General features: G+C 44.7%; 2 protein-coding genes across 4 annotated transcripts in view; one reads left to right on the top strand and one right to left on the bottom strand.

Annotated features, from left to right (window-relative positions):
- DOCK8 (dedicator of cytokinesis 8) overlaps window positions 1-26,740 on the bottom strand; it is a 214,849-nt gene that overhangs the window by 88,904 nt on the left and 99,205 nt on the right. The gene's annotated exons all lie outside the window — the stretch shown is intronic.
- On the top strand, window positions 1,364-26,523 carry LOC143974023 (angiopoietin-related protein 3-like). Of its 2 annotated transcripts, XM_077474998.1 has the most exons (5): window positions 1,364-1,582; window positions 17,995-18,425; window positions 21,484-21,594; window positions 23,719-23,800; window positions 26,035-26,523. In XM_077474998.1, exons 2-5 carry the CDS (start codon window positions 18,021-18,023, stop codon window positions 26,043-26,045), a joined length of 609 nt encoding a protein of 202 aa, XP_077331124.1. In that variant the 5' UTR covers window positions 1,364-1,582; window positions 17,995-18,020; the 3' UTR covers window positions 26,046-26,523. The 2 variants fall into 2 exon arrangements, with proteins under 2 accessions (XP_077331124.1, XP_077331123.1); XM_077474997.1 differs by lacking the exon at window positions 1,364-1,582 and having other exon boundaries at window positions 17,846-18,425.

Genomic DNA, 26,740 nt, shown 5'->3' with positions numbered 1-26,740 from the left:
TTCAGTTTGTAAATGGGCAAAAAACTGGCTAAAAGACTTTATATAGAGAATAGAGATTAGTGATAATTATTCATACTCTGAATCGTGTAAGGTTATTAGTGGTGTACCCCAACGTTCAGTGTTGGGACCCTTACTTTTTAACATATTTAAAATGATATAAGGTCTGGCATTAAAAGTACAATTTAAAACGGTGGTCCACCAAATTATTATTTATTTTTTTAAGTCAGCAGCTACAAATACTTTTAAAATAAGGACACTTACCTGTCCAGGGCGCCGTGATGTCAGCACCCAAGGCCGAACCCTCCCTTGGTCCTCGGTTGCTGCCTTGTGACTTCACTTCCTGGTTCCCAACTGCGCATGGCAAGTGCCAGTCAATGCGCAATCCAAATGGTCCCTGCTGTTTTTGGGACCCATGCGTCTCCCAGCAGACAGCGGGGGGCGGGAAGTGGCATAGACCCCCGCAGATTCGGGGGTCTATGCCCGGAAGTGGGTGCAAATAGCTGTCTTACACAGGTATCTGCATCACCTCCCCCCTGAAAGGTGGCAAATGTGACACCGGAGGAGGGGGGAGGGTTCAGAAAAGCGGACGTTCCAATTTTGTGTGGACCTCCGCTTTAAGTGTTTGCAGATGACACCAAGCTTTACGTCCTTACAAGAGATCTTCAATATAGAAGCTGACCTCAATGCACTGGGCAACTATGAGAGAAAAGTGATAAAAAAGGCAACCAAATAACCAAATAAAAGGCACAGAGGGGTTTGGAAACAAAGAAAAATTTGAGGAACTGAATTTATTCTCTCTTGAAATAGAGGCGATTAAGTGGGGGATATAATCAACATGTATAGATACAAAAGTATTCCATCTAGTGAACTTGGTGTTGAGTTATTCAGGTTCAGGTCATTACAGAGGACAAGGGGGCACTCTTTACAGCTGGATGAAAAGAGTTTTAACCTCCACATACGGAAAGGCTTCTTCACAGTAAGAGCTGAGAAAATGTGGCATAGACTCCCTCAACAACTAGTTCTGGCCAACTCAGTAGATTGTTTTAAAAAAAAAGAGCTGGATGCATTCCTGAATGCATAAAATAGAACTGGATACTAACATTTTGAGGTAATAACACCAGGCAGGGCTGATACTATCATTAAGCGAATTAGGCAGCCAGCTAGGGTGCCCGGCTGCTGGTGATCCTACTCCTATCTCTGCAGCCAACTAATCTCAACACAACATGCAAGCCGCTTCTGAGTCCCTCCATACAGTGTCAGAGACAGAGGCACTGCGCAGCGGCGGCAGAGGAGTGAGGACTGTGTCTTTGTGTGTGTCGACTGTCACTGAATGGAGGAAAGGAAACATCCTTCGTGCCTCTGATGATCAGTGCCAGTGACCTCTGCCTCTCTGCCCAGTCTCCATATACGCCGCATGATCCCCGACATCCACCGCCTGCCCCCCACCTCCCCCATCACGGAGGCCGCTCTGCTCTCCCTCCTCCTGGCATTGCCTGTCCTCCAACTGGAACAATGGCAGCAGTGGAGTCATTGGCGGCGCTCAGGACTTGGTGACAGGTGGAGCCTGCCTGGACTCAGCGAGGTAATGATCTGCCAATCACTCTGATTTGTGTGTACCGAGGGGTCCACCGCCCTCCCTAGTGAGGTTGCATTTGATGGGTGCTGGTGAGGCTGCATTTGGTGGGTGCTGGTGGGCCTCATTTGATGGGCGCTGGTGAGGCTGCATTTAATGGGTGCTGGTGAAGCTGCATTTGATGGGTGCTGGTGAGGCTACATTTTATGGGCGCTGGTGAAGCTACATTTGATGGGCTCTGGTGAGGTTGCATTTGATGGGCACTGGTGAGATTGCATTTATTGGCACTGGTAGGTAGATTATACAAGGACAGGACAAAGGGGGTGGTGTCAAGGGTGGAGCCAAGGGGGGACAGGAAAATGAGGTTTTGCCTAGGGTGTCAAAAATCCTTGCACCAGCCCCGACACCAGCGGTAGATGATCCAGGGAATATCCAATTGCTTTTTGGAGGATTAGAAAGGATCCCCCCCCCCCCAATGGAGTGAACTGGACCATACTTTATTGTTTTTTGGGATTTTTTTTTGCCTTACTCTGGATCAACTGTGGGTATGGCATTGTGAATATGGCGGTTTTCTATGAGTTTTTCTATTGGTTTCAACCTGACTAACTGACGTAACTATGTAATACATCTACATATATCCAAAATCCAACTCTATATTTTATATCAAATATATTGTTTGGAGAATTCCAACAAGGTATGTAATGAGTGGTATAAATGTGTATATAGACTTTGTTCCCACTTATGTTGATTCAATAATAGGTTCACTGCTTTGCCGTATAAATGAATGTTTTTACAGCTTCGACTGAGATTAATGTATGCAATAACCTCACCGCTTGCTTTTGGCAGATAAATATTTGAACACACACTAGCACTACCAGATTTAAAATTGTGTATCTGCGCGTTCTTGTTATATGAAGAGGGAGGTGATGTAATATTGTGAGTGCGCAGCATGTTTTATTTTCATAGACTTTATCAGGATTGGAAACATAGCTTTTTTGCTGGATAGCATTTTTAGCCCTGGAGTGAAGGCTTACTTGCCTGCCAAGGAAGGCAAAGTTCAAGGCATGCTAGAACTCTGGTAATCCCTCGTAATCATTGCCCAAGCATCTCAGCAGTCAGACTTTCTCTTCTGCACAAAGATATTAGTGTGTGAAGCACAATGCCATCATTTCATCATCTTAAGGGTTCTTTTTACTTGAACTATCCAACATCTCAACTGACTGGCATACATGTGCCACCATTCATGATCTACTAATGGATAATAAATAAATCTTATCATCCTGATAATACAAGGAATTTTAAGAGGCTATAAATACTGCCATAACTAGTTTCTGGACATTAGCATGACCACATCATGTGGCAAGTTTGGCAAAATAATAGGTGAGCCTTAATAAATTCTATAATTTTTTTGGTCGTATGACTGTGGTATAAGGTCATTAGAGCATAAGCTCTCATAGGGGCCGACACTGATGTAAATCTCCCATAGACTGCGAAATGATTAAGATTTTTTCAGCACAATACAAACTAAATTAACACTAGAACACACAAAAACATACAGAACAAACATAAGAAATCCCAGTTTACAAATATCTTTATGCTATATGGTTTCATAGTGTCAAACAATCCCATTGCGCACCTTCAATATTAGGGCGGTATTAAAGGATAAGGTCGCCTTTTAAAAAATAATAATAATCATTTTTGCAGTAAACAAAAAGTGCATTGCAGAATCTGTGTGTAAGCTGTCTTCCCATACATCATATGGCCAAGCAGTTACACACTAGTAGGAAGCATCAATGAACTACCACAGCCCTCAACAGCACTGTGGTAGTTTCATTGAGAACTATAAGCCGACAGCCACAAAGGCTGCCGGACCTTGTCGTTTTCTATTCACAGAACTCTGGGAATGAGTGACAGGCCAGGCAGGCACAGCCAAGTTCTTTACAGAGTGTGACAGAGAGCCAGGGCAGAAGATCGCCAGCTGCCTGTCACATTAGGGAGTTGGGGAGGTGCGGGGGCCAGTGGATTTGTAACATGTTACACCCTGAATATTTGTGTAACATGTTAAAAAAGGTGAACTTATCCTTTAAACCCAAAAGCAAATATTTTCTTGGAGCTTACAGATTCTTAGATTTGATGGCTGCATTATTTAAATTGCCCCCAATCAAAACGCAGGCATGTTGTAATTTTATCTGGCTACAGAATTTAACGGACTCTTGCAAGAGGTCCAAGATTTAGTGTTGGATCATGTGAACAGTATACAGTGCATGGAAGGAAAAGATAATCTTATTCTATAACAAAAATAAAATTTATCAAGGGAAACAATATATTAGCAGTGAATACACAATTTGCATTAAGCCTAATACACACGGCGCTGAATGTTGGGCAGCATCAGATGGTTTAACATTAGGCCCGTATGTACTGGAGTCGGTGCTACAGAAGACAGCCGTTCTACTGGCTTCTGTGGAAGGGGCATGACAAAAAAAGGGTCTGCCAATCAGCTACTGATCAGTGATCCCAGCCAATGACATCCCCCTGTCAGAACACAATAGCACAGCAGGGGATATCACTGTACTAACATTGGATAATTAGTATAGAAACTCCTCCTGAGCTTTTCGTTCAGCCCTACTGGATTGAACAGAAAATAACTACTAATGTAACAACTAGTGTGTACAAGGCTTTACTATAGTAACATTACTCTGACATGTCTTTCATAAAGTATTTGCTTGTGGTTCTATATATTGACTATTGTATTTCATACACAGATTTGTAAATTATCTCCTCAGTGGTCTTCCTTATTTAAGGGAATGCAAGTAACATCCATGATTAAGAATTGCTGAGATGAGCTCAGTTAGTCCAACTAGTCATGCTTTACCCATAGACTTACACTGAGAGAAAGGATAAAAAAAAAAATCTTAGTCATTGTGCTGTACTACTAAGCTGGAGGACAACTCTTTAAATACAGTAAAAGGAGCACATTTGCTGCTTCCATGTACATAAATTTAGGGAAGCAGAATATTAATGAAAAAGGTGTTAATATAAACTTATTCATAAATATGTAATAACATTGTAAGCCGACTACAGCTTCCCAATAAGCAGTCCTTTCCAGGAATATAACATCTGCTGTGTTCTGGCTACGCTCCATCCCACTCCAGTAAGTCACCTCTGAAGAGCTCAGCTCTGCATAAAGTTTAATGATTCAGCTCAGAATCAATGGCTCAAAACATGGAAAATCGAGTGCTCCCTGACAAAATGTTCTAGCAACCTTTCAGAATCATTTAACCACTTTCAGACCGGACCAATTTGCTGGTCAAAGACCAGACCACTTTTTGCGATTCGGCACTGCGTCGCTTTAACTGACAATTGCGCGGTCGTGCGACGTGGCTCCCAAACAAAATTAACGTCCTTTTTTTCCCACAAATAGAGCTTTCTTTTGGTGGTATTTGATCACCCCTGCGGTTTTTATTTTTTGCGCTATAAACAAAAATAGAGCGACAATTTTGAAAAAAACGCATAATTTTTTACTTTTTGTTATAATAAATATCCCCCAAAAATATATAAAAAAAACATTTTTTTCCCTCAGTTTAGGCCGATACGTATTCTTATACATATTTTTGGTAAAAAAAATCGCAATAAGCGATTATTGATTGGTTTGCGCAAAAGTTATAGCGTTTACAAAATAGGGATAGTTTTATAGCATTTTTATTAATAATTTTTTATTATTTTTTTTTTTACTAGTAATGGCGGCGATCTGCGATTTTTATTGTGACTGCGACATTGTGGGGGACCCATCGGACATTTTTGACACATTTTTGGGACCATTGTCATTTATACAGTAATCACTGCTATATAAATGCAGTGATTCCTGTGTAAATGACACTGGCAGTGAAAGGGTTAACCAGTGGGTGGCAGTGTAGGGGTTAAGTGTTCCTAGCGGTGTGTTACTAACTGTGGGGGGGTTGGGCTTTCATTTAGTGTACACTGATCTCTGCTCCAATCACATGCAGAGATCAGCGTCACTAGTTGCTAGGCAGAATGGAAAAATGTTGTTTATACAGCATTTCCTCCATTCGGCCGCTCCATGAGACGATCGCGGGGATGCCCGTGGCGATCGAGTCCGCGGGTCCCGCGACCGGACTCACGGGGGTCCCGACCAGCGCGGGAGCGCGCCGCCGATGGCACGGCGGCAACGAATATTGGACGTACATGTACGCCAATATGCCTGCCCGTGCCATTCTGTCGACGTACATCGTCGTGCGCTGGTCGGGAAGTGGTTAAAGTACAAACACTTATGCCGCGTACACACGACTGGACTTTGACAGCAAAGGTCTGACGGAACGAGCCTGTCGGACAATTCGATCTTGTGTGGGCTCCATCGGACCTTTGCTTGCCAAAAATATGGCGGACTTTAGAAATAGAACATGTTTTACATTTTTCCACCAGAACTCCGCCGGACCGAGAAATCCATTCGTGTGTATGCTAGTCCGACAGACAAAAACCGACGCTAGGGCAGCTACTGGCTATGAACTTCCTTATTCTAGTCCAGTCGTACGTCATCACGTTCGAATCTGTCGGACTTTGGTGTAATTGTGTGTGGCCAAGTCCATTCATTCGGAAAGTCCGTCGGAACTCCGCCGAAAAGACAGTCGGACCTAGTCCCTCGAAAAGTCCGGTCGTGTGTATGTGGCATTAAGAAATAATACCCCTTTTGTCTTCCACACTAAACTCAAATTTTGCCTCGTGGCTGTAGGGGCTATAAACCATCATAAAGTGCATTTGACATGAATACTACAAGCTGTTTGGAGGTGAGAGGCTGGAGACGGGTGGGATGCAGTTGGATCATGGCAGAGGTTGGTTACACTATTCCTAAATATGACCATCAATGGTTACCAAGTTAGATTAGCTTTCTCTTGCCTGTATTGTGGATCTGAACTGACACTTCATTGTTGGACATTTCAAATAATCTATCCTACAGCGTGGTGCCTTGTTCTATTCCTGACAGTTCAATGACACAACTGTCTGGATTTCCCCCATTCTTTTGTGCCTTGCTTCCTAACTAGTCATTATGAGAAATGTATTTTGCAGTATTATCTGGTACTGTCTTATCTGTATCTTGCCAGTGTTGCTATTCTTCAGCATTTTTACTGGCAGTCAGTAAAAAACAGGCACTTTTCCCCTACCAGTAAATGGTAGTAAGTAGAATAGGTTGCCAGTAAAAAAAATATGGCTGTGATGCTTGGCACAGAACTGCGCATTCACAACTTGGGTCTGGAGGCAGCCAAGACCATCCAAGTGCCTGCTACAGTGTGTTTGGGGCAGTACCGGCAGGGGGCGGGTTTGGTGGAGGTGGTGCCTGAGCATGTCATGTAATGCCATGGTGCAAGGGAGCTGAGCAGAGTGGCCAGAGTCTCATGTGCAGGTCTGCGGGGCGGGAGCAAGGCAAGATGGAAGTGGGACTGTAAGCGCTGTTTGGACTGGAGGGAACTGAAGAGACCACCTGGCATGGAGAGAGACTGTCACTGTGACTCAGGAGGGGACTTATTGGTGATCTGTGCTGCTGCACACTGCTTAATTTTATGTGTGTGTGCCTGTTCATTCTAATTTCCTGCCCTCCTGAGTCCTGTCCCTGAGCCACTTATTTACTAAATTGAAAATAAAATAAGAAATATGTTTTTTTTTTTAATATCTACCTTAAATCGCATTGCTAATTGCATATTGTACTTGTTTGTAGCCTAAATACTGAAATTTGCACTTAAAACTGTCATTTTGAAACTTTTGGAAATGCCAGTAGATTCTGGGTGTCGTATCAGTAAATTTCAATCTGGAAGGTTGACAACACTGTATTTTGCCAACATATAATTGTTAGAGGAAAATATTAAAATTGAATGTATGGTATTCTTTGGGCCATATTTAGACATTTTACTACTCTAAGCACACCTGAATGGGGACTGTCCTTTGCACAAGCTCTACCCTTTGTGTGTGAATATTATAGTAAACTAATGCTAGGCAGCCTGCTCTATATGCAGGACACAATTTTAGCTTTGTACAGCATGAAACAAGAAAAGAGAGAAATGACTCTATACATTCCCTGCACCTCATTCTCTTGCTGAATTTAGCCAGAAGTTTAAAGAGTCCAGAAGAGGGAAAAAATAATGGAAAAGTTATCACAATTAGTAAGCTTTAGGCTGAATATACACTGTCATGCCATGTACACACGATCTGAAACTCGGCCAGCAAAAGAACGATGAGAGCTTTTCAATGCGACCGTGTGTACGCTCCATCTGACTTTTGCTGGTGGAATTTTGGCCACCAAAAGATTGAGAGCATGTTCTCAATTTTTCAGACAAAGTTTCTATCGGAAATTCCGATCCTCTATGGCAATTCAGACGTGCAAAATTCTGACGCATGCTCGGAAGCATTGAACTTAACTTAATTTTCGCAGCTCGACGTAGTGTTGTACGTCACCGCCTTCTTGACGATCAGAATTTGGTGTGACCGTGTGTAGGCAACACAAGCTTGAGCGGAATTCCATTCAAACTCCGTCGGAAAAGCCCTGGATGGTTTTTCTGATGGTGTATACGTGGCATTACAGTGCATTATTGCACATTATGTCGCCTGCCTGTTCTGTTCACGCAGCCTATTCATAAGAATGGTCTGCCTACTGCACAAAAAAGGTGAATGCACCATTTTTTTTTTCTAATGTAGTACACCACAATGCAATGTGTGTTACTGTGTGTTGTGTGGGCTGCAACACAGATACATTGGTAAGGTACATTGGGTGCCATTAAGAAGGAATAGCACTATAGCTCACCAACATGCACAATGTATGTTTTGTGTGCTGCCACAGCACAACAATATCATTATCGTGAAGACTGCCTGGATATTTGGACAATACTCTGTACGACTGCCACAAGTCTGGCAAAAGCTATAGTTATGTGAAAAAAGTAAGCACACCCCATGGACATTGTTGACTTCATCATATTTGAAAATTTTGACATGGTGTATTCAGCCTCTAAATGAGGGGTCTCGAAACTTTCTGAAGAAAGGGCCAGTTTACTGTCCTTAAGACATTAGGTGGCCCAGACTAGAGCCAGTGGGAGGATAAAATGTCCTGGCATCCAGTGTAAGTAAACAATGCTCCATTTTTGGTTTCAGTGGGAGGAATAGTGGCCTATCATTGATGTCAGTGGGAGGAATAGTGCCCCATTGTTGGTGTCAGTGGGAGAAACGTGCCCCAACTTTGGTACCAATGGAAGGAGTAGTGCCCCATAATTGGTATCAACAGAAGAAATAGTGCCCTGTTGTTGGTATCAATGGAAGGAATAGTACCCCATTGTTGGTTTTAATGGAAGGAATAGTGCCCTTTCATTGGTATCAATGAAAGGAATAATACCCCATTGTTAGTGGCAGTGGGAGCAATAGTGCCCTTTCGATGGTGTCAGTGGGAAGAATAGTGCCCCATTGTTGGTGTCAACAACAGGAATTATGCCCCATTCTTCGTGTTAGTGGATGGAATAGTGCCCCAAGGGCCGGATAAAAGTAAGCAAAGGGTTGCATCAGGGTCCTGGGCCACAGTTTGGAGACCGCTGCTCTAAATTAACAAAAAAGTATTTCAAGAATGCCAAAATATCACTGTGGGACCTGCAGGTTCATGTATCTGCAGTCACAAAGAAATTGAACCAGTTTTGCATGAGAGGTGTGTCAGGAAAAAATCCATTGCTGTCCAAAAGAAACATTAACAAGGCTACAGCTTGTCATTGGATATTTAAACAAGGACCAGGGCTTCTGGAACAATGTGCTGTGGACTGATGAACCAGATCTAGAGATGTTCATGGTAACAGTGGACCTAGTGCTGCAAAATGAAGACAGTATTTTAGAAAAAGAGCACAATAACAAATGTGAAGCATGGTGGTGAAAATGTGTGGTTTGGGGTAGCATTGTTGCTTCAGGGCCTGCAAAAATTAAGTCAACTGTTATCTATAATCAAAGTGGACTTGATGAGAAAATGAGGCCATCTGTTCAAAAGCTGAAGTTGAACCGGAAATGGTTTGGAAGAAGAAATAGAGGATTATAGACTGGCCTAGTAAAAGCCCTGATTTGAATACAATTAAAATGCTGTGGAGGGGATTTGAGATGCACTGCTCATGCAAAGAAAACAGCAAGAATCTTGAAAATAAAGTAATCTTGAAGGCTTGATTAAAATTTTTCAATGTCACTGAAACCTCACATTAAGCATGTGGTTGAAACTGGTTAATACAGATATCCCACTCTACCGAATGACATATGAGGCACGGGAAGGTCCCAAAAAGTTTAGGGAGGTTTGGTTCCATTGGGTTGATTCTACAGATACATTAAAAGGGGGAAGCAATATCTGAAAGACTAGTGGATGGGGCATGGAAGGATGCAACTTTCTTGAGTTGGGGAATGGAGGAGGACTTTCACACACATTACTGAGTCTGGAGTGGGGGTATTTTTTGGTTTTGGTTTTTGTTGGTTTAATGTTAAAGGGGTTGTAAACCCTTGTGTTTTTTCACCTTAATGCATCCTATGCATTAAGGTGAAAAACACCCGGCAGTCACCGGCCCCCCAATTTTACTTACCTGAGCCCCTTCATCTCTTCAGTGGGAATGCTTTCCACAGGGTCCCAGCTCTTGATTGGATAGATTGATGGCAGCGCAGCCATTGGCTCCCGTTGCTGTTAATCAAATCCCCGGGGGAGACGCGAGAGCCACCGAGGGACCCCAGAAGAGGCTGTTCGGTGTCACTCTGTGCAAAACGAGCTGCACAGTGGAGGTATGTATGACATGTTTGTAATTTGTTCTTGACAGGCGAATCATATTGCCTTTGTGATTGTCTCTGTATTTTTAAGGATTTTTTTTTGTACTGAAGAAGATACTGTTTGTAACCTGCCGATTGGTAAATAAAAATCTTTTCCCCCCCCAAAAAAAAAATTTCAATGTCAGACATTGGGCAGTTATGCAAAATGCTTAAAGTGTTACTAAACCCACAACAGTAAAATCAGTCTGTAGATTCAGCAAAGCACGCTTGTTATACTTACAGTGGAACCTAAAGGGTTAATCCTCTGCAATGTGTAAAAAGGCTGTTTGATCTTGTATGCAAAGATCCTTCTTTTCCTCCACTGACTCCAAAACATGTCCGGATAAGACAGCCTTTAGAGTCAAACTGCACATGCTCAGTTTGGTGTGTATTGCTAGAGAGGTTTTTTTTTTCTTAAGAGAGTGTATGTGATAAGCACAGGGACAATCAGCACTGTCCAGAGAGAGGGTCAGGGGTCCTGGATCCTGATAGGACAGCTCAGTGCAGTATGACACTTTTTTGTGGGTCAAAAGAAGAAAGTTCGTTCTGCACTCCTGTGACCTGTTTTCAGCCGACAGCTGACTAAAGCTGTCCGCTGACATCACTTAGGCGGTCCAGCCTCTTCGAGAGCCACTGAGAGCCTGAGCCAGTTGCACCTGCCCTCTCCACAGCCCAGAACTACAGTGAGTGCAGAGCAGAGAGCCAGTGACTGACAGAGAGCTGAGCAATCAACAGTGTTTGATTACTCAGTTCTTGGTCTTAGAGGTGGTGGTGGTGGTGGTGGGGGGGGAGTTAGTGGGGGATACCTGCAGCTGGGATCGGTGCTGCAGTCATTTAGGGGAGTATGATTTTGTTTTGCATATTCCCAAACTTCTCTTTTAACGTTTCCCTGTTCAAATATATTGAAAAACCCCAATAATTTCCATAAGGTGTAATTACTGTTTCACATGACTGACTGTATATGCAGGGGCGGACTGACCATTCGGGCATTCGGACGCCGTCCGAGGGCCCGCGGCCAGTAGGGGGCCCGTGAGAAGCTCCTATGCTGCTGGCAGTGCTGCGGTGGAGCCGGGGGGGGGGAGGGGGGCAAGACACAGCATCTCCCCTGCACCTCCAGCTTTCAGTTCAGTAGGGCCCCGGGAGATGGGAGGCGGTGATCGAATATGTCGTTACAGTGGCATGTCCCTCGGGCTTGTATTTCTACATTACAGTGTATAGAGTGGAGAGGGGAGGGGCTTCTGACCCGGGCAGCTATAAGTTTCACTCTTCAGTGAGTTGCTCGGCTTGTACACTGTTGCCGACTGCTGCCCGGGTCAGAGGCTCCTCCCCTCTCCATTCTATACACTGTGAAGGAGAAATGCAAACCCCAGGGAGATCCCGCGGTCCACAGGCACCATAGAGCTGCCGATCGCCCCTCCCACCTCCCCGTGCTGGGGGTTGGATGTGCACAGCCAGGTACAGGGGAACCTGGGGGGGGTTTAAGTCTGGGGACCCTGACATATGGAGGGGGGCTCTCTGGGGACCCTGAAATATGGAGGGGGCTCTCTGGGGACCCTGATGGAGGGGGGCTCTCTGGGGACCCTGACATATGGAGGGTGCTCTCTGGGGACCCTGAAATATGGAGGGGGCTCTCTGAGGACCCTGATGTATGGGGGGCTCTCTGGGGACCCTGATGGAGGGGGGCTCTCTGGGGACCCTGAAGTATGGAGGGGGCTCTCTGGGGACCCTGATGGAGGGGGGCTCTCTGGGGACCGTGATGGAGGGGGGCTCTCTGGGGACCCTGAAGTATGGAGGGGGCTCTCTGGGGACCCTGATGTATGGGGGGCTCTCTGGGGACCCTGATGGAGGGGGGCTCTCTGGGGACCCTGAAGTATGGAGGGGGCTCTCTGGGGACCCTGATGGAGGGGGGCTCTCTGGGGACCTTAAGTATGGAGGGGGCTCTCTGGGGACCCTGCAGTATGGAGGGCGCTCTCTGGGGACCTTGATGTATGGGGGGCTCTCTGGGGACCCTGAAGTATGGAGGGGGCTTTCTTGGGACCCTGATGGAGGGGGGCTCTCTGGGGACCCTGCAGTATGGAGGGGGCTCTCTGGGGACCCTGATGGAGGGGGGCTCTCTGGGGACCCTGATGGAGGGGGGCTCTCTGGGGACCCTGATGGAGGGGGGCTCTCTGGGGACCCTGATGGAGGGGGGCTCTCTGGGGACCCTGATGGAGGGGGGGGGGCTCTCTGGGGACCCTGATGTATGGAGGGGGCTCTCTGGGGACCCTGATGTATGGAGGGGGCTCTCTGGGGACCCTGATGTATGGAGGGGGCTCTCTGGGGACCCTGATGTATGGAGGAGGCTCTCTGGGGACCCTGATGTATGGAGGAGGCTCTCTGGGGACCCTGATGTATGGAGGAGGCTCTCTGGGGACCCTGATGTATGGAGGAGGCTCTCTGGGGACCCTGATGTATGGAGGAGGCTCTCTGGGGACCCTGCTGTATGGGGGAGGGGCTCTCTGGGGACCCTGCTGTATGGGGGAGGGGCTCTCTGGGGACCCTGATGTAAGGGGGATGCTCTCTGGGGACCCTGCTGTATGGGGGAGGGGGCTCTCTGGGGACACTGCTGTTTGGAGGGGGCTCTCTGGGGACACTGCTGTTTGGAGGGGGCTCTCTGGGGACCCTGCTGTATGGAGGGGGCTCTCTGGGGACCCTGCTGTATGGAGGGGGCTCTCTGGGGACCCTGCTGTATGGAGGGGGCTCTCTGGGGACCCTGCTGTATGGAGGGGGCTCTCTGGGGACCCTGATGTATGGAGGAGGCTCTCTGGGGACCCTGATGTATAGGGGAGGGGCTCTCTGGGGACCCTGCTGTATGGGGGAGGGGCTCTCTGGGGACCCTGCTGTATGGGGGAGGGGCTCTTTGGGGACCCTGCTGTATGGAGGGGGCTCTCTGGGGACCCTAATGTAAGGGGGAGGCTCTCTGGGGACCCTGCTGTATGGGGGGAGGGGCTATCTGGGGACCCTGATGTATGGAGGGGGCTCTCTGGGGACCCTGATGTATGGAGGGGGCTCTCTGGGGACCCTGATGTATGGAGGGGGCTCTCTGGGGACCCTGATGTATGGAAGGGGCTCTCTGGGGACCCTGATGTATGGAGGGGGGCTCACTGGGGACCCTGCTGTATGGAGGGGGGCTCACTGGGGACCCTGCTGTAAGGAGGGGGGCTCTCTGGGGACCCTGCTGTATGGAGGGGGGCTCTCTGGGGACCCTGCTGTATGGAGGGGGGCTCTCTGGGGACCCTGCTGTATGGAGGGGGGCTCTCTGGGGACCCTGCTGTATGGAGGGGGGCTCTCTAGGGACCCTGCTGTATGGAGGGGGGCTCTCTAGGGACCCTGCTGTATGGGGGAGGGGCTCTCTGGGGACCCTGCTGTATGGGGGGAGGGGCTCTCTGGGGACCCTGATGTATGGGGGGTTCTCTGGGAACCCTGATGTATGGGGGGGCCTCTGGGGACCCTGATGTATGGAGGGGCCTCTGGGGACCCTGATCTATGAGGGGACTCTCTGGGAACCCATATCTATGGGGGGCTCTCTAGGGGCCCACATCTATGGGGGGGGCTCTCTGTGCACCCTGATGTAAGGGGGGATCTCTCTGTGGACCCCGATGTAAGGGGGATCTCTCTGGGGACCCTGATGTAAGGGGGGCGATCTCCGGGGACCCTGATGTATGGAGGGGGCGATCTCCGGGGACCCTGATGTATGGAGGAGGCTCTCTGGGGACCCTGCTGTATGGGGGAGGGGCTCTCTGGGGACCCTGCTGTATGGGGGAGGGGCTCTCTGGGGACCCTGATGTAAGGGGGATGCTCTCTGGGGACCCTGCTGTATGGGGGAGGGGGCTCTCTGGGGACACTGCTGTTTGGAGGGGGCTCTCTGGGGACACTGCTGTTTGGAGGGGGCTCTCTGGGGACCCTGCTGTATGGAGGGGGCTCTCTGGGGACCCTGCTGTATGGAGGGGGCTCTCTGGGGACCCTGCTGTATGGAGGGGGCTCTCTGGGGACCCTGATGTATGGAGGAGGCTCTCTGGGGACCCTGATGTATGGGGGAGGGGCTCTCTGGGGACCCTGCTGTATGGGGGAGGGGCTCTCTGGGGACCCTGCTGTATGGGGGAGGGGCTCTTTGGGGACCCTGCTGTATGGAGGGGGCTCTCTGGGGACCCTGATGTAAGGGGGAGGCTCTCTGGGGACCCTGCTGTATGGGGGGAGGGGCTATCTGGGGACCCTGATGTATGGAGGGGGCTCTCTGGGGACCCTGATGTATGGAGGGGGCTCTCTGGGGACCCTGATGTATGGAGGGGGCTCTCTGGGGACCCTGATGTATGGAAGGGGCTCTCTGGGGACCCTGATGTATGGAGGGGGCTCTCTGGGGACCCTGATGTATGGAAGGGGCTCTCTGGGGACCCTGATGTATGGAGGGGGGCTCACTGGGGACCCTGCTGTATGGAGGGGGGCTCACTGGGGACCCTGCTGTAAGGAGGGGGGCTCTCTGGGGACCCTGCTGTATGGAGGGGGGCTCTCTGGGGACCCTGCTGTATGGAGGGGGGCTCTCTGGGGACCCTGCTGTATGGAGGGGGGCTCTCTGGGGACCCTGCTGTATGGAGGGGGGCTCTCTGGGGACCCTGCTGTATGGAGGGGGGCTCTCTGGGGACCCTGCTGTATGGAGGGGGGCTCTCTAGGGACCCTGCTGTATGGGGGAGGGGCTCTCTGGGGACCCTGCTGTATGGGGGGAGGGGCTCTCTGGGGACCCTGATGTATGGGGGGTTCTCTGGGAACCCTGATGTATGGGGGGGCCTCTGGGGACCCTGATGTATGGAGGGGCCTCTGGGGACCCTGATGTATGGAGGGGCCTCTCTGGGAACCCATATCTATGGGGGGCTCTCTAGGGGCCCACATCTATGGGGGGGGCTCTCTGTGCACCCTGATGTAAGGGGGGATCTCTCTGTGGACCCCGATGTAAGGGGGATCTCTCTGGGGACCCTGATGTAAGGGGGGCGATCTCCGGGGACCCTGATGTATGGAGGGGGCGATCTCCGGGGACCCTGATGTATGGAGGGGGCGATCTCCGGGCACCCCGATGTATGGGGGGCTCTCTGGGGACCCTGATGTAAGTGAGGGAGGCTCTCTGGGGACTTGTTTACATCGGAAGACCCCCGTTCTGCCTTTGTTGGAAACAATCGTCGGGGCCCGCCGGACCCACTGATTAGCTCTCGGTGTGTCCAATCAAACAGTGCGCAGACCCGCAAGTGCAGAATCAAGTACCTGTATGTGATTCTGCTCACAGAAGACGCAGCCCCGCAGTAAATGTACGTGGTTAATGTGATTTTATTTTTCTTTATTTTCCTAACTCTTTAAACCTTTATTTTGAACATACAGTAGAGAAATTCTGTCACCAATGCATATGATGCACCAGTGCAATATATACGTGGTGCTTTGTGAGGGTGTGGCTTGTGTTTGGGTGGGGAAAAAGGGGGCCCCATGATCCCCTACTGCCCGGGGGCCCCATGAGTTGTCAGTCCGCCCCTGTGTATATGCCTATAGGTTGATCTGCTCCTATTTCAAGAGACGGTATAGACAGATACAATATGTAAAATACATGAGCAGAAAGAATATTTGAAGCAATCAGGAACAAATTTTGATACAAATATGGTTTCCATGTTAGTCCTCTTTATGGGCTACCTGGATTTTGTGAATGTTAAATATTCTTGGTAGGAAAAGTCCTTAAAGTCTACCCATGCCCAAGTATAACTTATCAAAATTTTAATGTCATGCAAAATACCAAACGATCAAATAATAATAATAATAATAATACAAATAATCCTATAAATACTAGTATTTTTTATGTCACAAGCACATACAAAGTATATAGGGTACTAAAGAAAACGTCTCTGTACAAGCTGGCGTAAGCCACCAGTAAAGTGAATAAACTGTACAGTGTATCATTTCCAGTATAATCTGGCTGTGCCTGTGGAATAAAGGAGGCAGGCACACTGTGTGGGTGGGGGAAGTACTGTAACTGATGCAGTGATTGTTAAATTTATCCTGTTAACTTGAATACTTAATTTCGAGGGGGTGTTGAATTTATGAATTAAGATTAACTCCTCACTTCCCACAGTAATAAATGACACATAGACTGGCTATATAGGCATATATGAAAAATAATGGAGAAATGGCTATAATATGATAGATAGATAGATGGATAGATGGATAGATGGATGGATTTAAATGGAAACCATAATATGCCAAAATGATAGAAATCAGTAGTGAAGTGTAACGGTCCTTCCTTTATTAATGCAGGAAGAGGCTACTTCTATCTATAATAATATTTATTTGGAAGTGAAGTGGACAGTGCTCCGATTGTTTTATGGAAAAAGTGAGACGTTTCTACACGGCACATGTAAACTGGAATAAATATGTGTTTAGCAGCCATTGCTGGTGAAGTCTGATCCACAGCATTTGTAATACTTAAAGCACAGCAATAAGCAAATATAAAAATACCCGCTTTTAGTCCATTTATACATTCACCAAAGTAATTATGAGCACCTCCTTTTGTTTTTACATTAGACTCCTGGTACACCAAACTTTAAATGGGTGTGCAAATAACAGCACTGTATATCCCACTGTATTGCAGAGTCAGGGACCTGACTGTGATGTCTGCCAGGGGTGTGAATTTCATAATCATTTTTTAACAGAATTACAGATTTTTTTGGCAGGTGAACCAGTACACACAGATACACAATGTATATATTACTAAACTCTAAGCTATATCTATATATATATATATATATATATATATATATATATATATATATATATATATATATATATATATATATATACACACACACACACACACACACACACACACACCTATAGCAATTAAAATTGGGATGAAAATTGTATATGACCTGTCAATATAATGCTGATATTACACATTTTAAACAGGTCAGCGGCGGCCACTACATACGTACATCCTCAGAGGTTCCTTTTATAGGTTGATGTACTAATTCCAAACCAACAAATCTGCATTTGCTTCATACATTCAATATGATAAAGGTGAAATAAAAATGGAGAAACTTCATTAACCTGGCTTGCTAGTCTGCAATCAGTTATGTAACCTCCAATTAAGTCTGCATTACAATCTTCTTCTTTATAGAATATGTAAATGCGCTAATACACATAAGTATTTATAGTTTTTTTGAAGAAAAAATAAAGACTTCTATTACTAGAAATTTTAAACGCACCAAATTCAGCATAAAAGGGATAATATCATATGCATGGTTTATTCTACAGTACATAAAATACAACATGATATTTTATGTCTTATTAATGTGTACCTTGCAGTGATAGAATATTCCCAACCTTAGAAATGACAGCTGTCCTCATACAGCAAAGAGTTAATCTGAGGAATTTAGAGAACACTGATTCAGCCTGACTTGCTGTCCTGGCTCAAACAGTTCTCCTGCCTCAAAAGTAGAAGGACCACACTGATAACTTTCTTTTACAATCTACTTTCAATCAAAGTACTACAATGCCAGCCACTGGAACCTTTTCTCTGCTGCATTTAATCTTCCTTATAGGTTTACCTGCCCAGAAACCATGGGCAATGCAAAGTCCAGACCTGCACTCCTACCCTAGGGATGAAGTCAACCTACTCTCAGAAAGTCTTCTCCAGATTGGAACAGGATTAAGAAGAGAAGTTAATTATACCAAAACGCAGATCAGCAGCATTTCCCAGCAGCTACGGCAGTTTAATTCATCCCTGGCAAAACTATCTGAGCAAATGAAACAAGCCAGTAAACTTGGGGAAGAACTTGACACCAAAACAAGAAGCTTTGAAGATCATGATAAAATGTATGAGGTTCTTGCTGAAATTTCGGAAGAACTTGTTAAACTGCAGAAAGAAGGAATATCTCTCGATAACATAATCAAGCCTCTAGAAAAGAAGGTACAGACGGCTCTGGATACAAGAGAAGGGAGAGAATACGTTTTCAACACATCACATATTCTGGTAAGAATTTGGGCTCACTTTAATTCATTAGCCATTGTTTTATAACAAGACAAAGGGATGTAGTTATTAATATTGACTAATGCGAATAGTAAATCATCTTTTATTAATATTATTCAATATTTTTGGACAGAAACAATTTGTTCTATAATAATTTTTAGTAACATGTATCTCGGGATTTCTTTACTGTGTTGGCTGAGAAAAAAAGTGTCCATATATATTTTTTATTTTCAAGCTGTACTTAATACATAAATGATGCCAATCTTTTACCCGCTTACCATTTGTGTAAATCCAAATGTTCTTTTTGGATGTAAAAACCTGTGAATGCAGTTCTTTAAATTACTGCTCGTTTTTCATAATTAATTACTGTGATCTGGAATATGCACTATTGAGATATTGTTCTCTATGGAACTGAAAGTCTAGGAGAGAACTTGTTTAAGCCATAATGGAAATGTAGTGCCACTGCTCCCTCTACTCTGGGCTCTGTAAAAAGTGCTGACTCAGGTGTCTGCACTCCATGTGTTCCCTTTCAAATCAAACAATTAGCCACACTCTGAAGGCATCACTGTCCAATAAAAGCTTTATTCAAATCAGCTGTCCCCACCCATGGACCACCCATCACTGACGCATTTCACCATTATGGACATAAATGTTGCACCTGCATGGGTAAAACGCATCAGAGGTGGTTGGTCCACAGGTAGAGATGACAGTATGATTGAGTTAAATAAACCTGGACAATGAAGCCATTGATTGTGTGTTTTAGACAGTAATGATTATTGCTATTTAGAGTAGAGATTCTTAACTTACTTGATGTCGGGGCTCCAATATCTCTATACTTTTTGCCAGGGTCCCTATCTGACAACTTAAAACTATTTTCAGGCCTCAAAAATAAGTTTTAATTCCCCGGAGTTTGCATGTTCTCCCTGTGCCCTCATGGGCTTCCTCTTGGTACTCTGGTTTCCTCCAAAGACATGCTGGTAGGTTAATTGTTTTTTGTCCAAATTGACTCTAGTATATGTATGTAGGGACTTTAGATTTTAAGCTCCTTGAGGGCAGGGACTGATGTGAATGTACAATATATATATGTATAGTGCTGTCTAAATTGTCAGTGTGATATAGGTACCTGAAATAAACAAATATAAAATTCTATTGAATATCATTTATTCAAATCTGACTGATCTAGGATCTAGAGTACCTTGAGTAGACAATTTGGTTTGGTACAGCAATCAGCTTTTTTTTATTTATTTTATCTGTGTGGTATACTGGGGTTCCTGATTCTGAGACCAGGGATGACTGACAGTATGCGAAATAGGTAATAGGTGTTAAGACTCAAATAATTATTTAGCATATGATTCTTTGAAGAAGACTGGAAATCATTCACCGTTTATGGTCTATAAAGATTACATTTGTTGGAGTTGCTTGGGCTGAAAAATAGGGCAAAATGGAATTGAAGCTGCTGCCTATAACAGCCAATCAGATTCCTTGTTTTAATTTTCCCAAAATGGTCTACAGAATGAAACCCAAACCCTGACTAGATGATTTCCTCTCAGCATAATTTTATTTAATATTTCAGTTTCACCCATTTTATATCAGGGGGGAATGTGATGTTTGTATGAAACTACATTTAAAGAACACTTGCTATTAGGGTTGCACTGATACCAGTATTGGTGCTGATACTAAGCATTTGCACTCGCACTTGTACTCGTGAAAATGCTCCGATACCTAAAACTGATACATTTGCGGTGCGATTTGAGCCCATACAAAGTGAATGGGCTCAAATTACACTGCAAAGGATCGCATGTGATTTGAACAGGAATGAGGTGCGCTTCCGGTACGACTCACATGCGGTTTTCGTCACCGCTCCTGTGTGAACCCAGGTTTGCCATAGTGACTTAAGTCTGGGTTCAAACAGGAGCATTGTGGGCATACACACAGAAGCGTTCATTTTGTATGGGCTCAAAACGCACCGCACGGTATCGGCAAGTACTTGAGCACAAGCATTGGTACTCACTCTTAAAAAACAGGTATTGGTGCATCCAATGCTATGAGGGTGTCTATGATCCTGAAAAGGCTAAGTGTCTGGCTGTCACGCTTATTCTCTGACTTTAGTGTCTTCGAAAATCACCAACAGAGAAGAAGTTAAAGTGGAAGTTCCACTCAAAAGTGTTAATGACAGGTATCCATCCCCACTTTCATTAGACCTGGCTGCGGAAAGATGCAGCGAGGTCCCCCAGGAAGTTTTCGCCCCCCCCTCCTTCCTCACCCGCCAGGTCAGTTAGAAAGTGAAGCACGCTTCACGCATGCACAGTAGGGAACCAGCTGTGAAGCCGATAGGCTTCACGGCTGGTTTCCCTTACCACAAATGATGGTGGCAGCACTTGAGAGCTCATCGGAAAATCAGCTGGTGTGCCGACATCGTGGGATCCCTGGACAGGCAAGTGTCCTAATATTAAAAGCATTTGTAGCTGCTGACTTTTAATTTATGGGGGGGGGGGGGGGGGGGAGGGGGGAACTGGAGCTCCGCTTTAAGTAATTTAGAAAAATTTTCAGACTTTCTTTCACGATTTGCTTGTTCTGGGTAAATAACTCACACAGCCAAGCAACTGGCATTTCAAGAAGGAGGACAGCATAGCTGCCACCATATTTCTCTAATGGCCCTTATATACACATTCTCTCACCAATGACTATAGAAACTAAATATTCAATAAACTACTGATTCAAGTTTTAACTTTGGATAGTTTACCAGGAAGGGAGGGGGGGGGGGGTGAGTCATAAGAGGGCCAATGAGGGCTGCAGAGCTGGAGGTGTGCCTCTGTGTAAATCCAGGAAGTGAACCGGCAGCAGCTTCAGCTGCCCACAGTTAAAATGGCTGCAGCCAGACTTAGTGGAGGAAGCTTTCTGCAGCATATTCGGCAAGTACAGAATCACAGTATATATACAGTTTTAAATTGAAATGTATTTTATAAAGTCTCCCCCAAAACCAACCAGTTTGTGTTATTAATCAATTTATCTAGTATTGATAAAAAAATTAAATATTCACAGCACACTTTGCCTCTTGCAGTCAACAATTGAAAAGCAAAATATGCAAATTGAAGCACTCCAGACGATAGTAGACAACCATCAAGACCACATCAATTCTCAGGAAGCCAAGATACAAAGATTACAAAGAAAGGTAAGTGAGAAACAGAGCTATGGCTAAAACATATCTTTTCTCAGGGTTTAGTTTTGGAAGAAACAACGTTATTTTTTTTTATGTGTATTGATGATCGTGTATGGTCACGTTTGGCAGTGCTTTACACTCATCTTACCATAGTGGCATTGTGCTCTGTAAACATAGGATTGACAAGGCTACAGCTGGAAACACAATCCTCTAAAAGATATATAGAAGCTTATTCTTATACAGAATACATTAGGTGGTTGTCTGGGAAAATGTCATGGAATTCAACCTAATAGCACTAACAGATGGTAAGGGAATGCTGTACAGTAGTGAATTTCACAATGTATGGGGTGCAGATATTTACATAATAACCTAAGTTTTTTTATGAAAGGTTATCATTGAATGTTATTGTTGCATTAAAATAAAAAAATCGTTTTAGGTCAGTTTAAAACATAGCTATACAGTATACATAATACACTTTAAGATAACAGTTGATCAGTGTATTGGATAGGGTGAGTAGAGCAGTGTCTGTGGGTTTTAGTAGGGCAAATAGAATCCAAGCCTGCTCAGCAGCTATAGTGCCCTTCCTGGAGGAAACGGGAAGAGAGCAGTGGAAGTTTTACTGTAAGCCTGTAAAGGGAACAAGCCTATGCTGACCTGTATTAATAAATGGGTCAAAAGCTGCAGGTAAGTGCATTAGAGGAGAATTTGTGGTCATAAATATTACACCAGTGTGGCATGGTGAAATTTGGAACTTCATTGGAGTTATAAAGGACACTGTAGATTTTGGAATTTCAATTTTGTGTAGAGTGCACTTTTGAATTTAAAGCACAACTATATATGACGACATTATATTTACACGTTAATCATTGTACAGCTTGGTGGAGCTTTGAAATCACCGGGCACTTACGTAGGGATATATCTAATAATTAGTTAACATGATTTCTTATAAATGGAGGAAATGTTTTGAATGACTTGTTTATACAGTTGCACTGTATATAAGAGTATAGAACATTTATTGAGGAGTGCAGCCCTCTAAATGTATAGCTCAATTGAGTAGATGAGACAAAACTTCATCTTTATGCAGAATCAGGCGTAGTTTAGAGCTGCACAACAATAATTTATAAAAATTAGGTCTATTGACCAATAGCAGCTTGAGACTATTGGGATAGTTTGAAACAGTGTAGGTCAGGGGCGGCCCATTCATTAAGGGCACCGCCCCCTCTCTCCAGCCACCCCCCTCTATGACTAATGGATAGATTCATGCATTGCATAAATATATCCACGGTCGCTGCTGCCACCCCCTATTCAGGCGCCCAGCACCTTTTCGGATGCCGAGCACCTGAATTCCAGTGGCGGGGGTGTTTTTTTTAAGCACCTGATTAGAGTCATAGGCTCTAATAGGCTTTAAAAGGGTGGACTTGGAGCGCAGAGCATTGCGTTCAGTGTCCATCCAGATGTGTTAGAAAAGCAAATGAATATTTGCTTTTCTAACACGAACCATCTCTCCACCAATAAGGTAGCGACATTTGATGGGCACAAGTGGCTGCATTTGATGGAGCACAAGTGGCGTCATTTGATGGGCACAAGTGGCTGCATATGATGGGGCTCAAGTGAAGGCATTTGATGGGGCACAATTGGAGGCATTAGATGGGCACAAGTGGCTGCATTTGATAGGGCGCAAGTGGTGGCATTTGATAGGCACAAGTGGCTACATATGATGGGGCACAAGTGGAGGCATTTGATGGGCACAAGTGGCTACATTTAATGGGGCACAAGTGACTGCATATGATGGGCACAAATGGCTGCAATTTTTTTTTTGAGTATTTTTTCAGTTTGTTTGTGACCCCTTAAAAATTTTGAGCACCAGCTGCCACTGGTGTAGGTAAATGCCGCTCCTGCACACCATGATCCATTTATTAATCTAGCCCACAACACAACTAGGTGAACAATTCTAATTCTAAATGTAATTTATGTACTCTTTCCATTGAGTAAAGGCAACTTTATGATGGTTATATTAATTATATTATTAATAAAGTAAAATTATAAATCCTTAAAATTTGAATACACTGAGAAACTTAAAAGGCAAAAAAATTGAATGTTTATTTGAGACATACTGTCTTTAACCTTATTATGCAGACCGGCTCAAAAAACTTGAAGGCCAAAAGGAGACGTAACCTAGGACTTCGAGAAAATAGTAAAGATGGACACATTTGCCAGAGTAAGTGCTAATTTTTCTTCTATATAGAAATTTTCACATCAGCCAATGAAACCAAAGAAGTTTGCAATTAAATGTCTTTACAACAATCAAATAAACACAAGTTAATCTGTCAGCATGTTTATGGACTGTTGAAGGAAACCTTACTGGCTCGGGAGACCCATAGAAAGTGTCTTTGGTATCAATTTATAGGAATTCAATTTAAGACCTTCTCTATACTAACTACTAATCTATTATGTTGCCCTTTTCTATTGTAATAGTAGAACAAAACAACTACAGTAATATACTACAATTTCTATAATTCTCTTATCTATAATAACTTAGTAAGTGCTAGATCAACTAAGCCAATTAGTTACAGAGAATAACAAAAAGGACTCAAGTAAATAGCTTAAGCCAGCTTTTATAACCTGCAGTGATAAAATGAGGGCGTCTATTCCCCCAAGTCTGCTCAATGATGGTAATTATTCCCTCTGGAACATCCTAAAACAGACAACACACCCTTCTCCACCTGGATGCCCCAGAGCTGTTTTTAAACAGTGCAAAGAAGCCCTATTTTTGCATGGAGGTAGGGTCTTCTACTGAGCTATCTGCAGAGCAGGTTGGGTCTAGTTCATTCCTCCATTTTTTTTTTTACTTTTAAGCAGTACTCTTTGCACCAAGTTAGCACTATGTCAGCTTAGTGCTTTCATGTTTATATTATTCCTTGTATTTCAGAAATGCCAAAAGGAATTCATTCCCACATGGGCCAATCCATACCAGACCCAGTTGGGAAGTAGCCTGTCATATTGCTTCCTTGAATCAGGAAATGTAGGACTACCGTATGCCTCCTGTGCAGTTATATTAGTTATAGTTATAATAGGTTCTCCTGTACTTTTAAGGGCCCTTTAACACGGGCTGTCCGATCAGGTCCCCTTGTCAGTTTTTCAGGCAGACCTGACCCGACCTTGCAGCCTCCCCTGTGGATCGGCAGATGTCAGTGAACACATATTCGCTGACATTTGCCACTATCCAATCAGAGCCTCTCTGAAAAATCTAGATGGATGGTGGTCCCATTTTCCATTCTTCTGATGGATCATATCGGGTAGGATCAGATGAAAATGGACAGGTGGTCCTTTTCACTCGATTTCCTCATAGAGCAGAGCAGAACTGTGTCCTTGCCTGCTCTGCTCAGCCGAGCGGACAAGACCTGTTATCCACTTGCTCAGCAGGGATCAGCGGAGCAATCCCCCGCAGGGATCAGCGGAGCAATCCCCAGCTGAGCAAGCACATTCAGTTAGGCAGAGGTGCCCGTGTGAAAGGGGTCTTAAGCCGATAAACACAGAAAGTAATTTTTTTTGAAGGAAGAGCAGTGATTGGGTTTTATTTACTAAAACTGAAGAGTTCAAAATCTGGTGCAGCTGTGCATGGTAGCCAATCAGCTTTGAACTTCAGCATGTTCAATTAAGCTTTGACAAAAAAAAAACCTGGGAGCTCATTGGTTTCTACGCAGAGCTGCACCAGATATTGCACTTTACAGTTTTAGAAAATCAACCCCACTGTTTCTGTGCAGCCACTACGTGCCAATTGACTTAAAATGGGACTATCCGTAGAGGGATGCACGGAACACTTAGGCAACCCCTGAGCGTGTAAACATGGCCCCTGAACGAGATCTGATAAAACAGTCTTTTGTGCCACCATGTCTAAATTAGCCAACAGCCGCTGCTATTTTAGCATGCCCTAATGTTCTTTGTTATGATGCAACAGATATATAGCTAACATTTCCTTGAATTAGTAAAAACTTGGATTTCCTTTAATATGCATAAGACTTTACTAATTTCCCTGTTCCAATTTCCAAAACATGACCTGTCCATGACTTAACAGACAACCATAATCTTTTGAATTACCAGTAATTTCATGTAAGTATGCGTGTGATGTGCTGTTAAAGCTGAGCCAGCTATAAAAACTGGCATATATTCTCTGGTACAATGCAACCTTCTAGATTTGCTTGTCTTTCAACCATTTTTAGCTGCCACCTTTTTCCTTTTTGAGTCAATGTGGGAAATGTTCTAATTTGCATTGCTCTAAAATGATCTTCATAAAAATCTATTATCCATATACTATCCAAGGTATCAAAAGTATTATTTACATTTTTGCACTGGAAGACAAATATGACCATGCATAATCAGCTTAGTGATAATACTACTAGTTTTTATAGGTATATGGATAAAAGCTGACATTCTGATATTTTCTTTAAACAGCACAACCCTGAAGAAAATGTAACTCTTCACTGAAACAACACTATGCTGTCATAGTATGATGGAGCCACGAAGACCAACCAAAATATAATTTATAATTTATTTGTCTGGGATTTGCCATGTGATGACAAGAAAGCTCAATGTTGGTGCTTTGTTTCACTATGCAGTGTTATTTAACGGTGTGAATGTTTCATTTAAAGCTGAAGTTTAGCTTTACTAAAACTCTACAGCTTTACTCACATCACTTATCTGTAATGAAGTATGTCCCAGGTTACGCAGGCAAGTGGATTTAGAAGAAATCTTTACTGCAAGAATGGTTGTCCTCTTCCTGTCTCTGACTTTCTGGTTAAGAGCATCAGTTCTTTAGGCACAACAGCAGTACAGACAGTCTGGCAGGCACAAACCCTCTCTTTCATCCTCCTCCATTGAGAAAAGTTTTTACATTTATTACACTGCCTGTAACATAATCTGTGAATTAGGGGAAGGGGGGGGGGGGGGGGGAGTCCTGTGACTGATCAAATTCTCCCCCACTCATCACATTATGTGAAAGGAGGGGGGTGTCCTTGGTAGACCATCTGCAGTGCTGGAAGTTCAGAGACAGGAAGAGGACAGGCATCGCTGCAGTGAAGATTTCTCCAGGATCCAGCATACAGCACAAAGTGGGACATGCATAAATTTTTTCTCTTCAGCTTTAAACATACTCATGATA

Source organism: Lithobates pipiens, unplaced genomic scaffold, assembly GCF_037356315.1.
Source record: "Lithobates pipiens isolate NorthernLeopardFrog02 unplaced genomic scaffold, aLitPip1_a1.2 Scaffold_13, whole genome shotgun sequence".
Lineage (NCBI taxonomy): Eukaryota > Metazoa > Chordata > Amphibia > Anura > Ranidae > Lithobates > Lithobates pipiens.
This window is presented reverse-complemented; position numbering and strand designations above follow the sequence as displayed.